This window comes from Lissotriton helveticus, chromosome 5_1 (assembly GCF_964261635.1).
Source record: "Lissotriton helveticus chromosome 5_1, aLisHel1.1, whole genome shotgun sequence".
NCBI lineage: Eukaryota > Metazoa > Chordata > Amphibia > Caudata > Salamandridae > Lissotriton > Lissotriton helveticus.
This window is the reverse complement of record NC_136065.1, coordinates 1,046,098,816-1,046,116,664: the sequence shown is the minus strand read 5'-3', so window position 1 is coordinate 1,046,116,664 and position 17,849 is coordinate 1,046,098,816. Positions and strand designations below refer to the sequence as shown.

Genomic DNA, 17,849 nt, shown 5'->3' with positions numbered 1-17,849 from the left:
TGCCAAGAATTCCTGTAGGGGATGCATTTGAAGTCTTGCGTAAGGGACGATTAGAATGCAAGAAGCCATCATGCCGATTAATTGCAGGAACACTCGGGCTGGTAGTGAGTGTTGGGGCTAAAATTGTAATATCAGATTTTGCATGTTGCGTTTCCTGACTGGGTTGGGGTATGCAAGAGCTTTGCAAGAGTCTGTTGTAGCTCCTAGATACGCTTGTGTGTTGGACGGCTGAAGGTGAGACTTGGTGAGGTTTACTGTGAAGCCCAAGTCGTGAAGCAGCTGTACTGTTTTTGGGAGTGTGAAGTATGCAGCTGTGTTGTGATTTGGCTTTTATTAGCCAGTCGTCCAGGTAAGGGAAGACATGAATATGCTGTCTTCCTAAATGAGCTGCGACCACTGCAAGGCACTTGGTGAATACTCTGGGTGCAGTAGTTACCCCGAATGGGAGAACTTTGAAGTGATAATGGCATCCATCCACCACGAACCGGAGATATTTTCTGTGAGCTGGGTGGATGGGAATATGGAAGTAGGCGTCCTTTAGATCCAGAGTGGATAGGAAGTCGCCTTGTTGGAGCAATTGGAGCACCTGTTGGAGGGTGACCATGTGGAAGGGGTCTGACTGAATATAAAGATTCTGCTATCTGAGGTCCAGTATAGGCCTTAGAGAGCCGTCTTTTTGGAATCAAAAAGTACAGGGAGTACACTCCTGTTCCCTGATGATGGAACAGGACTGGTTCTATGGCGTGTTTTTGTAAGAGAGAGAGAACTTGTTTCAGGAGTGTGAGATGTTCTGGTGACATCACAAGTTGCTTTGGAAGAATATTTGGGGGAGTGCTGGTTAAGTTCCAGGCAGTAACCATACTGGATAATTTGTCTTACCCACTTGTCTGAGGTAATGGAATTCCAGATAGGTAGGAACTGTGAGGAGTGGGATGATCGGGGGTAGCGGAGGGAAGTCACTGCTTTTTGGCAGGGGAAGTGCGGGTGGAGTTACCTCTCTCTCTTCCCTCGTTATTATTTTCTCTGTAGTTTCCTCTAAAATAGCCTCTGGGGAAGTTAGAGTGGTTGTTACTTTTGTACGGGCAGGAGGGATTTTCTGATGACACTGTTTTTAAGCAACACCAATAAAAGAAGCGGCTAAAGGACCCCCGGTTAGATGGCAATTGTAAGGCCCCCATGGACTTTGCTGTTTCGGTGTCTTTCTTCATTTTCTCTATTGAAGTATCTACTGATGGGCGGAATAGATGCTCTTTCTCAAAGGGCTGGTTAAGTATGGAGGATTGTACCTCCTGCTTGAATCCAGAGATTCGAAGCCAAGCATGTCTGCGTAAGAGTATGATTGTGTTGATGGTGCGGGATGCTGTGTCTGCTGCATCTAGCACGCATTTTATGGAAGTGGTGATGAGCTTCCCTTCCTAGATGAGGTCATTAGCTTTAGTTTTGTGCTCATCCGGTAGATGTTGCATGAGTTTTTCCAACTTGTTATAGTGAGCCCTATCATAGCGTGCTAACAGAGCCTGAGCATTGGCAATACGCCAATGGTTAGCCGCTTGGGAAGCCACTCTTTTGCCTGAGACATCAATAAGTTTTGACTCCTTATCAGAGGAGGGGTGTCACCTGTGATTTGAGAATTAGCTCTCTTACGGCGTTAGTTACAACAAGAGAGTCTAGAGGCAACTGGCCTTTAATATATGCCGGGTCTGTAGGAGCGGGTTTGTGTTTTTTATCCACTCGCTGTGTTATTATTCTGGCTCTAACTGGGTCTTTGAATACTTTGTCAGTATGTTTTAGTAAGCCTTTGAGCATTGGTAAGGTGTTAGTAGACCTTTGTGAATATGTTAATGTCTCCACAAGAAAATCCTCTTCTCGAGGGTCTGAGTGTAGTTCCACCTCGTGATACTGAGCAACCCTGTTAATAAGCTGCGCAAAACTGATGTTATAATCAGATGGGGAGGGATGCAGGTCGGGATTGTTATCCTGGTCATAATTGTCCCGGGATCAGTGTCCTGAGGTATATCATGTGGTAAATAATGGTCCTCATCACCATCCCATCCCCAATCTCCATCTCCATCTCCATCTCCATCCCCCTCGTCCTGTGTGTCAGGCGATGGTGGAGGTGAATTTGATGGTGTAATTATCAAATTTGGGATGGGAGGAGGAGATGGAGGTATGTAAAGGGGAGAAGGGTTAGTACCCCTGTTCTTCTTTTTCAGAGGTATAGGATGATCCTCTGAGATCCAGCTTCCGTTTTTTAGGAAGAATGACCTTGAGGTGTCCAGTTTTAGGGTCAATGCTGAGTCTCTTTTGTTTGGGATACAAAGGTGGCTGTTCGGGTAGAGATTCTTGGGAAGGAGTTGATTTAGGTTGAGGATCTTTGGGCGCCGAGTGTTTTGAGTCCGAGTGCTTTTTATCAGGTTTTGGCTCAGATCCTTTAGGAGTGGGGTGTTTCGGATCAGAGTCTTTTGGTGTGGATCTCGGCTCCGAGGCTTTGGGTGTGGATTTTGACTCCGAAGCTTTAGGCTTAGGGGCTTTTGGCCCCGGGTCTTTGTGTTTGGTGGGTTTCGGCTCCGAGGACTTCGGCGAAGATGTTTTCGGTGCCGGTGTCGTGGAGACTGGCAAAGCCTTGTGTTTGTGTTTCGGTGCCGAAAGTGTTGGTTCGGCACCGGAATGAGGCTGGCTGGAGCCCGAGCCGAAGGCTTGTGCTTGTGTTTTGTAGCCGAGCCGAGGGCGGGGCGTCTGAAACTTTGTCTCAGTGCCGACATGAGCCAGAGAACGAAGGTGATACCAGAGCCGCAGCTTTTGGGTGAGTTGGCACAGGGGAATCTATACTCACGGCTTCGGACACGGAGACCAGTTCTTCTTCCTCTGCTTCTCGATCCAGTTGGTGGGAGTCAGACGGTCACAAATGGTTTTCTTCGATCGGAATGATCAACACTTTTCACAGCCCTTTTCGTAATGTTACGGGGATAGGCAGAAGTTGCAGACCTCGTGCAAGTTGGTGCGTGGAAACTTAGCACGACACCCGGGACATAACTTGAATGGAGTATGTTCCATCGACTGCTGGCGTGGTCAGCACGGGTAGGTCCGACGGCCCTCCTCGTAGTTCCCGATCGAAGATTTTCATATTTTAGACGATGCGCGTCAAATGGAAACCGCGATCGATAGCCAATACCGTCGAGGGTAGAGGATTGCGCGTCGGAGGGGTGCGAAAACTATACTGAACCAGAGCGCAGCAATACACATCCGAACCCGATGGCGGAAAAAACAATCTGGGGATGGAGCCGATGCCCATGTGCACTATCACCGAAAGGAGGAGTCACCTACCTCGTGACTAAAAGACTTCTTCGAACAATAACAAAGTGCAAACATCCAGACCCAACACCAGATGGCGATCTATGCTAAAGCATATGATCTACAGCTCATATGCCTTGAACATATGTTTAACTTGATAACTTGTATCTTTTCTTGATGTTGACTATTTAAAAATACATTGTGTATGAGTGAAATCTGAAAAGTAATTTACATTAAAAAGGTAACATTACTTTGAAATCTACAGCTACAGACAAATGCTTGCACTTGTTCTGTAGTGGAGAAAGTCAAAACAGAAGCAAATGTTTTGCTTGTTGAGTGGTGTTTGGGGTTGGGGGCTATTCACAAATTAAACTTTGTAGTATAATTGGTAGTGCTACAATAGTACTACAAAATTCTATTCACAAACCTACTTGTGGACACCTCTGCTCCTCCTATCTTTTCTATACAGAGTTCTCCACCCTGGTTGTGGAGGTCACCACATATGCCAATATACTTTTCAGTAGTAAAAGTGGGAGGAACCTGGTGTCTGACTAAAAAAATGGGGAATAATTACTACTAAATGGAGTGTTTAGGGAGGAGGAGGGGATTAGGGAGGAGTAGCACAAGTTACTACTTGTGTAACGATATATCTGTAAGAGACATTAGTTAGCGATAGATTCCTTACCTTAGAATATCCCCAGGCGTCAAACTGGATGCGGAAAGCTTTCATCAGCAGCACCCCTGCGCGTCGATAGGTGTCGTCGTACGGCACCGCGTGTGTCGCTGGCGTCGTATGCACCGAGATGACGTCACTGGAGCTACTTGGGCGCGCCCACGCGCGCGGACGTCAGTTCTGTACACAACTTTCCGCGACAGGAACGCAGAGCCATGTAAGATATTGACCACTGGTGCATAGAAACTAGGGCCCGAAGGATGATCTTAACCCCAGTAATCAGTTCACAGAACGGGGAGGACGGGTGGGGCGGTAAGAAATCTATCACTAACCAATGTCTCTTACAGATATATCGTTACACAAGAAGTAACTTGTGCATCTGAAAGAGACACATTAGTGATAGATTCCTTACCTTAGAATAGATAGCCCAGCAAGACCAACCCCGGTGGTGGGTCTGCGAATAAGATTACACCAGAAGGTCACGGAGAACAGAACGGCCAAAGAAGCTGTCCCTCTGGACCCGATTGTCAAGGCAATAATGCTTTGTAAATGTGTGCAGTAAAGCCCACGTGGCAGCCTGACAGATGTCTTGCAAGGGGACACCACGTCCCAATGTCGTAGTGGCTGCTGTTGATCTGGTAGAATGGGCATGCAGCCCCACCGGAGGTTCCTTTTTAGCCATAGATTAATAGGACTTAATACACAAGACGACCCAGCGGGAGATAGTCCTCTTGTGAACAGCCCGGCCTTTCTTGGCACCTGCGTAGCAAACAAAGAGCTGGTCATCCACCTGGAATGCTTGTGTGTGATTCAGGTAAAAGGAGAGCTCACGTTTTGGGTCCAGACAGTGGAGCCTCTCTTCCTCTCTGGAAGGATGCGGAGGCGGAAAGAAAGTGGTCAAGGTAATAGTCTGCCCGAAGTGGAAGGCAGTGACAACCTTTGGCAAGAATGAAGGACGAGTGCGAAGAACAACCTTGTCCGGATGAACCGACAGAAAAGGAGGCTTACAAGAAAGAGCCTGAAGCTCACTCACTCTCCTGGCAGAGGTGATAGCCACCAGGAAGGCAGTTTTCGGCAGTTTTCAAAGTCAGAAGACGTAAGGGACAATTGTGAAGCGGCTCAAAGGGAGCGCACAAGAGATAGGTCAAAACAAGATTCAAGTCCCACTGAGGCATTATGAAAGGAACAGGAGGGAACATATGCCTAATGCCTTTTAAGAATCTCTGTACAACAGGGGACTTGAAAAGAGAAGGCTGACCTGGAAGCCTCAGAAAGGCTGAAATGGCCGAAAGGTAGCCCTTGATAGTGCCCAGAGCAGAGCCCTGCCGGGCCAGAGAAAGAAGGAAAAAAATTACCTCAGAAAGAGGGACAGAAAAGGGATCCACATTCCTGGGTGTGCACCATGCCACAAATTTGTTCCACCTGCAGGCGTATACCGATTTAGTCGAGGGACGCCTGGCTGCCAGAATGACATCACAGACTTCGGGAGGCAAGTCAAATGGAATCAACTGTCGACACTCAATCTCCACGCATGTAGGTGGAGGCTGGGGAGGTTCGGGTGGAGAACCATCCCCTGCTGCTGCGACAGAAGATCCTCCCGCAGAGGCAGTTGGATCAGGGGATCCAGACACATACCGAGTAGCTCGAGATACCAAACTCTTCGAACCTAGTCCGGAGCCACAAGGATGACTTGGGCCCGGTTGCGTCTGATCTTCTTCAGAACTCTGGGCAGAAGTGGTATAGGCGGAAAGGCGTACAACAGACTGCAACTCCACTAGCGACGAAAAGCGTCGCCGAGCGAGTGCCTCCTAGGAAATTCCAACGCGCAGAACTGATGACATTGCGCGTTCTCTTCGGTGGCGAATAGATCTAACCAAGGCTCTCCCCACTGTTGAAAGAGACCGTGCGCCACCTCCGAGTGAAGACGCCATTCGTGATCCATCAGACACTGGCGGCTGAGTTGTTTCGCCCTGGCGTTCAAAGAACCTGCCAGGTGTTGAATGTCTAGAGGTGCAGAGCCTCCTGACATTGGGTCCACGACCCTGACCCGCCATGGCGGTGGTGTTGTCCGTGAACACCTGCACTAGCTACCCCCTGATAGAGGGGAGGAATGTCTTCAGTGCAAGAAGAATCGCCCAAAGCTCCAAAAGGTTGATATGGAGCAGGGACTCCGCCGGAGACCAGGGCCTCTGATCTCCGCCTCTCCCATGTGGCCGCTCCATCCATGGAGGGACGCATCCATCACCACTGTGTGCTCCGGTTGGGGAAGGGAGAGGGACCTGCAGCTGACCCAATGCGGATTCATGAGCCACCACTTCAATTGTTGTGCAGCGCCCTCCGAGATCTGGATGTAATCGGACAGGTTTCCCTGGTGCTGGGCCCACTGGAACTTCAGGTCCCACTACAGAGGCCGCATATGCCACCTGGCAAGGTTGGTGAGCAGGATGCAGGGGGCCATGAGGCCCAGCAGCCTCAAGGTCATCCTGACCGAAACCCGGGACTAGGGATAAAAGATCAGAATCATAGCCCAATTGTCCCGGACTCGCTGTTCGGGAGGATAAACCCGAAACGGCGCCGTGTCCAGAACGGCTCAGATGAAGAGGATTTTCTGAGAGGGAATCAGGCGCGACTTTGGCACGTTGATAGAGAACCCCAGCAAATGCAGGAGATCGGCCGTTGTCTGGAGGTGGGAGACGACTGTTTGGGGCAAGCCTGCCTTCAACAACCAGTCGTCGAGATTGGGGAAGACTGAAACCCCTGATCTACACAGATGAAATGCGACAGCCGCCATCACTTCCGTGAACACCCGAGCGGCGCTAGTAAGGCCAAAGGGGAGCACGGTGAACTGAAAATGCTCCTGCCCTACCATGAATCGTTGGTAGTGTCGGTGGGCCGGCATGAAGGGGATAAGAAAATAAACGTCCTGCAGGTCCAACGCTACCATGCAGTCTTGCGGGTCGTGGGCAGACAAGACCTGAGCAAGCGTGAGCATCTTGAACTTTTCTTTCCGGAGGAAGCGATTGATTTTCTGAAGGTCTAAGATAGGAAGAAGGCCTTTGTCCTTCTTTGGAACCAAGAAGTAGTGGGAGTAACAACCACGACCTACTTCTGGCGACGGAACACGCTCAAAGCCCTCTTGGCCAAGAGGGACGCAACTTCCTGCTGGAGAAGTGGCAAGTGATCCCCCGACATGCGGTGATATTGAGGTGGCATGGATGGTGTAGTCTCGAAGGCGAGGGAGTAGCCCCTTCGGACAATCTGCAGGACCCACCTGTCCGATGTGATGGTGCGCCAGTGGTAGAGGTGATGGCGAATCCTGCCACCCTCTGGCGTCTGGTGGGCCTGAAACATCGGACTAGGAAGGTTTGGAGGCAGTGGCAGCAGGGGGGGTGGTGGACTGACCTGCACGCTTGACCCGCGACCCGCCTCTGCGGGTCCCACGTCCGCAGCTGCGCTGAGACTGTTGCTGTGCAGGCTTGTGGCTTTGAAACAAACGTGCTTGGGCGCCCCTTCCTAGGCCAAGAAAGGAGCGAAAAGCAGAAGCGGAAGGAGTGCGTGTGGCCGAAAGGCCTAAGGATTTCGCGGTCGCCCGGGAGTCCCTAAAACGTTCCAATGCGCAATCTGCCTTATCGCCGAACTGGCTAGTGCCTTCAAAGGGCATGTCCATCAATGTATTTTGGATATCCCCAGAAAAGCCAGTGGTCCTCAGTCAGGCGTGGCGACGTAACGCCACTGTCGTGGAAATCGCCCTGCCCAGCGAGTCAACAGTGTCAAGACCACAACGGATGGTGAACTTGGCTGCGTCTCTCCCCTCAGCAAGAGCTTGGGAGAGCATTGTCTGAGCCTCCACCGGACACTGAGGCAGCACTTGCGCAACTGTATCCCACACAGAATGGGAATAACAGCCCAAGAGACATGCGGTGTTCACAGACCGCAGTCCTGAACTGGCAAAAAAAATCTTCTTCCCAAACTACTTCAGTTTCTTTCATTCCCTTTAAGGAGGTGCAGAAGGGAATGTGCTCGGGGACGCAGAGGCTTGGACAACCAAACTCTCGAGGGTAGGGTGTTGGGAGAGGAAAACGGGGTCGGCCGGGCGATGGTTAGGCCTTGACCAGGTGCCGAAAAGAACGTCCGAGAGTGCATCATTAAAGGGCAGCAGCGGCTCCGTAGAAGAAGACGCCGGCCAAAGCACCTCTGTCAGGAGGTTAGTCCTGATGGCCACGGTAGGGAGCTCGAGGTGGAGAGCCTCGGCTGCCCTACGCAACACCATAGAATATGAACCACCCTCCTCCGTAGCCACGGTAGAAGGAGACAGTGCGCCAGGTTCCGGTGTATAATCCTGGTCACCTGAATCCCCCGGATCCTCATTCCAGTCCGGGTCTAACTCGCATTGTGCAGCGAGAGGGTCCTCAGACCCCTCCCAGTCCTCCCTGTCCTCCATAGCCTGCCGAACAGGTGGAGCATACGGAGGCGGGTGAATAAAGGGAAAGAAATCCCCAAACGGCGTCGGTCAACACCCTTCTGGCGCCGGCTCCACGTCGGGGAGGAAGCCAGGGACAGCGTCGGCCAGATCTGCGGCCAACGCTGGCAGCAGCGCCATCGATGGAGGTTGTACAGGGCCAACGGACATGGACGACGATCCACGCCTGATCCATGGGGATCTCTCGGTGTTGAGACTGAAGTCGTCAACGACGTCGGGCCGGAGCTGGTGAAACACGAGGACCCCCAGTCGGGCCCCGAAGGCGCACCGGTGGGGCCGGACGGTCCGAAGACACATGCCATGGCTGACAGGAACTCCTGCAGCTGGGCTGGAGTCGCGGAATGACCTGGAAAGGGCGGGTAGGCCATAGTTAACTGTGGCGGCCCCACCGGAGCCGCAGGGGCGGCGTTACCTGCACTCTCAGCCGCGTCGCACGACCGGCTAGGTGAAGTCGAAGAGCGGCGGCGCTTCTTCGACTTCTTGTGCTTCGCCTTACCTGGCTCCGAGTGCGAAGACTTGGAATGATGCTGATGGCTCCGCGGCCGGTCCATTGACCTCCCACGGGAACTCGAGCGGCGCGGGGCCAACTCCCGGGCCTCCAGCCACTTTCGGGTTCGCTCCCACAAAGTTTTTGGAGCCATCTCCCGGCAGTGGGGGCACGACTCGGGAGTCGTAGTCGCGCCCCAGGCAGTAGCGACACTCAGGGTGCGGGACCGTCACCGACATCGTGCGGGGACAGGCACGCCAGACTTAAAACCGGGCATCCCTATGGACCTGTTAGATGATAGTACTGAAAAACAGAGACAAAAAGTCCCCAAAGACTCAGTCAAAAAGTGACTGGGTGTACCGCTCTCTCCGGATCTGCGCTTGCTGGCGCGGAAAAAGAAAGAACTGACGTCAGCGCGCGTGGGTGCGTCTAAGTAGCTCCAGCGACATCACCTCGGCAACTACGGCGCCAACGACTTACGTGGAGCTGTACGATGACGCCTACCGACGCGCAGGGGTACTGCTGACGAAAACTTTCCGGATCCAGTCTGACGTCTGGGGATATTCTAAGGTAAGCAATCTATCACTAACGTGTCTCTTTCAGATATACTCTGTCAGTAAAAGGAGAGATGGTCCCTTCAACGGTTTGCGAGGCACTTAGTTTTAATATAGTACTCGCGGAACATCAGTCATTCAAGGGGATCCTTCTTTATCGCCCACCTGGCCCTAGGAGAGATTTTCTATAGCTGGCGGGAAATCTATTAGAATCCCCCACGGGTGAATTGAGTTTCCCTGTTCTGGGGGATTTGAATTTTCACTTCGAGGCCACAGATGTTAAGGATTCAACATCCCTTATTACTGAATTAGAATCTGTAGGACTCCCTCAAAAAGTTGGCTGCACCACCCATATTGCGGGACACATCTTAGACAGCCTATTTATCAATAATAAGCAGATCATTTTAAAGGAGGTCCTCCCACTGACCTTGTCTGGTCACCACACAGTATTATTTGATGTTTGTCTTTTGAAACAAATTCCTCCATACACCATGCCAGGGCCCCCTAAACAGTTTAGATCCTGGAGTAGCTTAGATCATGCTCTTCTTAGACAGCATGTGTCTGTCACACAGCTAGAACTCTCCCCAGATCCAGAGCAGGCCACCATGAGTTATACGGACTGGCTTCAAGATTCCTTTGCTAAACTCGTCCCTTATAAAACAGCTTCTAAAAACAGAAAAACGTATTTGGCCCCTTGGTTTTCTGAGGCTTAAGAAACTACATTGCAGAAAACAAGAGAGGCGCTGGCATCTAGATTATGACAGCCAGGAGAAATCTCTTTATAAGTTAGCATTGGCTAATTACAAACGCTTCTTAATAAAAGAGAAGTGTAGCTACACTACATGGGAAATAGAATCCACTCAAGACTCTACTACACAATTGTTTCAGGTTGTGTCTAAACTTGCGGCTCCTTTGGGTAGCCATGCTAACATAGCAACTCAAGCGTTCTGCAACCCTATAGCCCTTAGCTTTCAGGCCAAAGTAGATCAAACCTACTCTAATTTTAATGCCCCCGCTGCTGCCATGAGTCCATCAGACTTGAACATCGAGTTATCGATAGTCCTTTAGGGAATTTGCCCCAGTTTGTTCGGAACAGATAGCTGATTTGGTGAGTACTGCCGAATCAGGTTTACAGTTTGATACGTGCCCTCCTATTGTCCTGAAACCGATTCCAGAACTCATAGGTATCAATCTGGTCAATATTCTTAACTCTATGTTCATCTCCGGCATCTATCCCTCTCAATGGAAAAAGGGCTCTATTCTTCCGCTACTAAAAAACACCTAATCTGGATCCAGCGGACACTAATAATTACAGACCTATTGCCTGTCTCCTGTTACCTGCCAAACTTGCTGAAAAAGTTATGAATGATCAATTGGCCCAATACATTTATGATAGCAAGCTGCAGGATGAAACCCAATTCGGTTTCAGAAAAGGCCATAATACGGAGATTGCACTTATCAAAGCCACCAATGAGATTAAGTTTGTTTTGGACAGAGGAGAAGGAGCAGCTGTCCTTGTGCTACTAGATTTATCAGCAGCCTTTGATATGGTTGATCATAGGCTCCTGATCAACCGTATCTCCTCGCTAGGCATTAGGAACAAGGCCACATCTAGTTGATATCTTTTATGTCAAAACGCACTTAACTAGTCAGCTTGGGCAACTTGGACTCCCTTGTCTTTTCACTCCCTTGTGGATTTCCCAGGGTTCTTCCATTAGTCCCACGTTGTTTAACATTTATGTTACAGATCTGGCACGGGTGATCAAATCTTTTGGCCTAGCTCGTACGTCTTATGCAGACGACACCCAAATAGTGCTCTACGGGGGCAATGTGTCGGTCAGCTTTAACGATGGCATGCTGGCCATCAGCACTAGGATGTCAAGTCATTGCCTCAAATTAAATTCTTCCAAGACTGAGGTAATTGTCATTGGAAATCTATCCCCTTCCTGGTCTTGCTGTTGGCCAGATTAACTGGGAACGCCCCTATCCCAGTTACTAAAGCCAAGCTTCTGGGTGTCGTCTTAGACAAGCTGTCCTTTAAATGTCATGTTAACGCTGTGGTCTCCTCATGCTTTTATACTCTTAGAATGGTGAAGAAACTGCTCCCTTTCATCTCGGTTGATGCCAGGAGAAAGATAATATCCGCTTTGGTTATGTCCAAAGTGGATTATTGTAACAGTTTATTGATCAATGAACAGGAAGTGTTTTTAAATAAGTTACAGCTGGTACAGAACACAGCTGCTAGGATGCTTTCTGGCACACCGAAATTCAAGTCTGTCTCTAAGGTTGTTAGACAACTTCATTGGTTGCCTATAAGAAGCAGAACAACATTCAAAGCGTTGTGCATTGCCTAGAAGGCTATCCACAATATAGGGCCAGAATTTCTGAAGAACTTATTGCAGATATATACTGCCAGCAAAATGTTGCCTTATTCAGGTGCTAACCTGCTTGTCATCCCAAGAACGTATAGAACCTATTGGGGCGACAGAAGCCTTGTGGTTGTCACTGCTAAGTTATGGAACTCTCTTCCTCCTCAGAACATAGCCATGCCTACCCTATTGGCATTTAGGAAACAATTAAAAACGTGGTTCTTTAATAAGTAGGCTTTTAACATCTAGGCCATTGTCCTGCCCCCCTGGAGCAGTCAGTGCCGAAACACCTGTTGGTATTTGTGCGCTTTATAAGTTGTTTTAACCATTAACAAAGTGTCTAACAAATCTGGATGGGGGGCTTGGAAAAGAAGAAAGGGACAGGTCTAAAGGCAAATGTGCTGAAACACCAATATTCCAAACATGGTTTTAGTCATGACATCGGTTAATCCCAATCTCTTAATGTCGTTCAAGTGATTTCCATATTTTTATTGTTTCACCAGCCAAGTTGTGTGACATGAGAAATCTCCTTTCTTCATGATACTGAGTGCGTGTCTGCTTGGATGCTTTTACAATTCTCTCTTCCCTAAGGTCTGAAACTCTTTTGGATGTGACGGGTCCCCTTCCGTTATCTCAGTGGTCATTTCAATTCTATTGGATTGAATTGTGCAGCAACCACACCCATCCTACTAACTTAAATGGGATCACCAGCTGCCTTGTATGCCAGTATATTCAAGATCAAGTTTACAATGTGAAACCTTCACCCTAACAATGAGTATTCGAGTCCTTGGACTTTGACCTAAACATGTTTCCAAGGATCCCTGTTCTTGCAGTTAACTACTTTTTTTTGTTGAATCATTACTTTCACTTTTCCCCCACCCTCGATGTTACAGGAAAAGGCTATGCTTACTGCTTCTCTTAAAGGGTCACTTTTTCTATTTGTGTTCTTCACAGTAAAGTACATGTTGTTTTCTGTTCTATTTTGTTTTTAATATCTTCCCATGCTTCTACTTATTTGTTTTGCCTCACTTATTTTTTGTTATTTCTCAAAATCCCCAAACTCTTCTCACAAAGAACCCCGCCACTTTGTGCGCTTTCCTTCAGAAAATTTGAGACGCAGCTCCCATCTTCTTCTTTAGGCATTGTTCATATAGCCAACCCTTAGATTGCTTTTTCTGGGCAACAAAGGTTTCTGGCTTCCCTACCACCTGCTCTCAAACGAGCATCAGTGGCTCCTGTCAATTTGCCAGGCACCTCGTTCCTTCTTTCCTATGTGGACTGTGCTGACAGCGTCATCCATTCTTCAGCATTGAAGTTCAGTTACATTCTCCTCTTACACACTTAGTCCTATTGGTCAGCTACAATGGTCTACTTAATTTTCCCAGTGACCGGAGGCCTTACTGACAACATACATAGGTCTGGTGCCTGTCTCAATCTGCCACTCTGTGGCACTTCACTGTCTCTTGTGGGCCTATGCCTCTGAGAGGTGGACTCTGTGCTATATCCTATATGGACCTATTTGGGTCAGCAAATAAATAGCACATTTTGATGAGGGATTGCAGCCTTAAGGGTCTGTGGAAGAGCTGGAGAGATGGGAGTAGAACTATTGTAGCCATCATGCCCACCACTTTCAAACTGCAAGCACTGAGGAAGTGGACAAATGCCAGGTAAACTATTTTCCACCACAAAAGGCCCTCATGGACTCTGGATTTCTAATCAATATAATAGGGGATGGGGCAAGCATTTTAAATACTTCAGAGTGCGGACACTGGGAAAATGTAATGTTTTTAAAATATAGAAACATTACTGCCTATACATTAGTCATTGAGGTTAACCTACAAGTGTAGATTCAGAATCCTATGAAAAAGGAATTCTGGAACATACTGCTTGGTGTGTTCTGAGACTGTCCAAACGTCCAGCAGATACAAAATAAAAGTTACATCAAATGAAATGATTGTTAAAGCAGGCCAGTTCAGTAAAAGGGAGCCAAGTCCATTTCTGGCCTAACAGGTGTTTAAGTGTGCAAGAAGAAGCAAGCAAGTGTGCGGGCAGCAAGGATATTCAAACAGTAGGAAAAGACACCACATGTGAAATGGCCAGTTGCCGCATTATAAAGTTAAGAACAGTTTAGTCTTGCCCTTACCCAGAGCAAGAGTGTAAATGCCTGTGTCCTATTTGGGCCGACCGCCAAGCCAGATTCAATCTTGTCCACAGCACTACGGAGAACCTCTTCCAGTTGTTCTCCTGTTAAAGAAAGAAGGAAGGCGGCATTAATCATTGAAGAATAGCACTAGGCTATAGCTCCGTCAAGCATTTTATGTGTGATACTGCAAATAGTTTTTTAATTTTATTATCCATTGGGGAGTTGAGATGTTGGGACTGATAACATTACACTGCTTTAAAGGGACTCTAGAAGGGGCAAGTAAAGAGGAAGAGAAATGTCGTGCAGCAGGAAAGGGGCATTATTCATTGACGAACAGCACTGAACTATGGCTCTGTCATTCAATACATGCTGTGTGTGCTAATGCACACAGTTTCATAATTGTATTAACTATTTGGAAGTTGAGCCAGTCAGACTGAAACTATTACCTCACACTTCTTCAAAGGGACTCTGGAAGGCACTGGTGTAACGAAACTTGAAGGGGCCTTCCTGCAAGGTACGTGGAGGGGCCCCTCCGGGTTCAATCAGGAGCTCTCCAGCCAGAGTGCTGTGCTCAGGGGGCCTCCTGGAGCTTTGGGTCCCCCGCACCGCAGAGGATGCGGGGGCCTGTGTTATGCCCCTGATGGAAGGGGCAAGGAAAGAGGTAGAGAAATATGGTGCAGCACATGTGCACAACCTGATCAGAACCTTTGCTGCAGTGGGCGGAAACCAGATAAAACCCACAGCATCTTAAAGTGAACAGAGTCAATCTGTCGCCTCATCAATCTCTTTCTAGCAGTGGGGTCATAAGGATGGATGGCATACTGGTTTGTTATGTAACACAAGCAGGCTCTAGAATTTGATATACATAGTGTGTGGTACAAGAATTTTCAGTTGCACTATTTCAAAGAATGCAGGAATTTGTATGTATTGGTTAGATAATCTTTTGAGTGCTGGATTTGAAACACGTATGTATCACTAGGACTAGTAAAGTGACTTTTGATATCAATACTGGAAGGAAAATGTTACTTACCTTGTAAGCATCGGTTTGTAGCGTGTAGTGCTGTGGATTAACATTTTCTGCATACTCCTGCCATCTAGGGCGGAGCTTATACGCTTGCCCATTTTTATCAAAGAAGGCTTTCCTGTCACGAGGCATAAGGACTCCTCCCTTAGCTGGTAATGAGCATGGGCTTAAATCCATGTTAGACTGTTTCCGCAAAGTAGGTGACAGTGGTATGGAGTGGTGAGTGAACACTATATGATTGCACTTGTCTACTGCAGGGAGAAGATAAAGAGTGCAAAAAGAAGAGGTCTGTGATTGGAACCACACATGTCCTGGGAGGAGTGTGGGAGCATCTGAATCTACAGCACTACATGCTAAGGACAGATGCTTATAGGGTATGTAACATTTTCCGTTCGTAGCATCTGTTGCCGCAGATACACATGCTCTGCATAGACAGTAAAGCAGTCCCCTCCTATAAGTGGTGGCTAGCGTGTGAATGATGCAGATGTCTAAAAGAAGATTCTTAAAACTGTTTGGCCCACTATAGCTTCTTGTCTGGCTAGGACATCCACACAATAGTGTTTAGTAAATGTGTGTGGGTTTGACCATGTAGTCGCCTTATCTATGTCAATTAGGGGAATGATCCCTAAGGAAGAAATGGATGCAACCTTCTTACGAGTAGAGTGATCCCTAGTGTAACTAGAGAGGGCTCTTTTGGCTTTGTGTACATTTAACTACCATCAGAAAGGTTTGGTTCTTTCAGTGTAGTACATGAGAGGGTGCTTCACGCCTAAGATATGCAGCACTCTCTCTGCTACCGAGTCTGGTTCAGGGTACAAGGCTGAGAGCTCTATAGTTTGGTTAGGGTGGAATGGGGAAAGTACCTTAGTTTTTGTCTTAAGTATTACATTGTCTTTATGAATTTGTATGAAGGATTCCTCTAGTATGGTAGACTACAGTTCACTAATGCGGTGCAAAGAAGTTATGACAATAATGAAGGCTACCTTCCAGGAAACGTACTGATGTGGGCAAGCATGTAATGGTTCAAATGGGGGAGTCATGAGTCTGGTAAGTAGAATGTTAAGGTCCCATAATGGTGCTGGACTATCTTGTTAGAGATGCAGTAGTGAACACATTGTTTCCATATTGAAGTATAGCATGCCCATGTGGTAGGTCTACAGGACTCACACAGTATGTCCACATATTTCTGAGGGTAGCCCAAGTAACCAAGTTAGGAGACCTAAAGTACCAGATGGCTAGATTAAGCTATTTGGGATCTGAGTACCTGATATGACCTTGGTTTCTAGTGAGAAGGTCCAGCCTCTTGGGATGCCTCTCATGGGGGCTGATGGACATCTCTAGAAGGGCAAAATAATAGAGCTTCCTGGCCCAGGTGGGTGCTGCTAGGATGAGGGGCTGCAATGTTTGCTGCATCTTCTGCACCACCAGTGGAAGGAGTGGGAGAAGCGGAAAAGCATAGCGAATATCTCTAGCCAACTGATCTATAGTGCATTGACATGGATCGAGGCAATGGGTACCTGGAGGCAAAATATGAGCATTTTGTGTTCTCGGATATGGTGAAATGGTTGACTTTTGGAGTGCCCGAGAACTGGAAGTACTGGTGTTGGAGCTGTAGTGGAGTTCCCACTCATGGACTTGTTGAGACATCCTGCCTAGCAGGCCTGTCAGGTCCTTGTCCACCCCTGGAAGGCGCGCAGCCATTAGGTGAGTGCGGTGGTGAATGGCCCAAAAGAAAATAATCTGAGCGAGCAGAAAAAGGGAGAGTGACTGCCTTCCTGCTTCTAAAGGTAGCACATAATAGTTATGTTTTCTGGCCTGACTAGGACTACTCTGCCTCAAATAAGTGGTAAAAAGGCTTTGAGATCAAGGCAGATGTTCAGAAGTTCTAGGCAACTGATGCAGTGGCTTTGCTGCTGTGGATTCCACATACCCTGTATGGTGTTATGGTCGAGGTGTGCTCCCCACCCGGCTTTGGAGGCGTTTCTGTTACGGGTAACTTGCGGAACGCGGTCTAGGAATTGCCTACCCCACAACAGGTTTTTGCTGTTCCACTACTAGTGATAGCGAAGGACACTGGGTATTACCAAAACTAGGTCTTCCATCTGATACTTCACTTGTGACCATTGTGCAAAGTGGCAATGTTGCAACAGAATAGTGTAGCCGGGCGTGGGGTACAATAGCGCTGCACAAAGCCAGAAGGCACAATAAAGGTATTACCATGAGATGATATGTGGCTGAAAAAGAGGTACCAGCTGGGCAAAGTCTTCGAGCCACTGAGGACTCGGGTCGGCATTGCCGGTGATGGTTAGGACTGCTCTGAGGAAGGGTTGGAGATTACATTTTCAGTAAATCCAAGTATGTGGAAAAGTGAAATGGTCAGCTGTATTTGTTGTAGGCACTCGTGGTTGCTTGTACTCTTGATCAGCTAAATTATTGAGATATGGGAAAACTCTTCTTAAGTGGGCAACTACCACTACTAGAAACATGGTGAAGACCCTTGGGACAGTGGTGACATCAAAAGCGAGTATCTTGAACTGATCATGCCGGCCACCATCCATGAACAGCAGGTAGCATCAGATTGGAGTAATGGATGGAGATGTGGAAGGAAGGCGCTCTTGAGGTCTAAAGCCGCCATGTAGTCACATTGCTGGAGTAGAGGTATGACATCCTTCAGCATCACCATATAGAAATGTTTGAGGAGAACATATCTATTGAATAGGTCCAGAATAGGTCTGAATGAGCTGTCCGTTTTGGGGATAAAAAAGTAAAGTGAGTACATACCTTAGCCCCGTTGACAGGTGTCACTGGATTGATGGCACCATTTTGAA

The 17,849-nt window shown here is 48.1% G+C and overlaps 1 protein-coding gene across 1 annotated transcript in view; it reads right to left on the bottom strand.

Annotated features, from left to right (window-relative positions):
• The window catches only part of MMS19 (MMS19 cytosolic iron-sulfur assembly component), a 466,622-nt gene that overhangs the window by 28,137 nt on the left and 420,636 nt on the right, over nucleotides 1-17,849 (bottom strand). Inside the window, exon 24 of the mRNA XM_078643578.1 lies at nucleotides 13,998-14,098. Within this exon, the coding sequence (XP_078499704.1) occupies nucleotides 13,998-14,098 (101 nt within the window). The remainder of the gene's footprint in view (nucleotides 1-13,997; nucleotides 14,099-17,849) is intronic.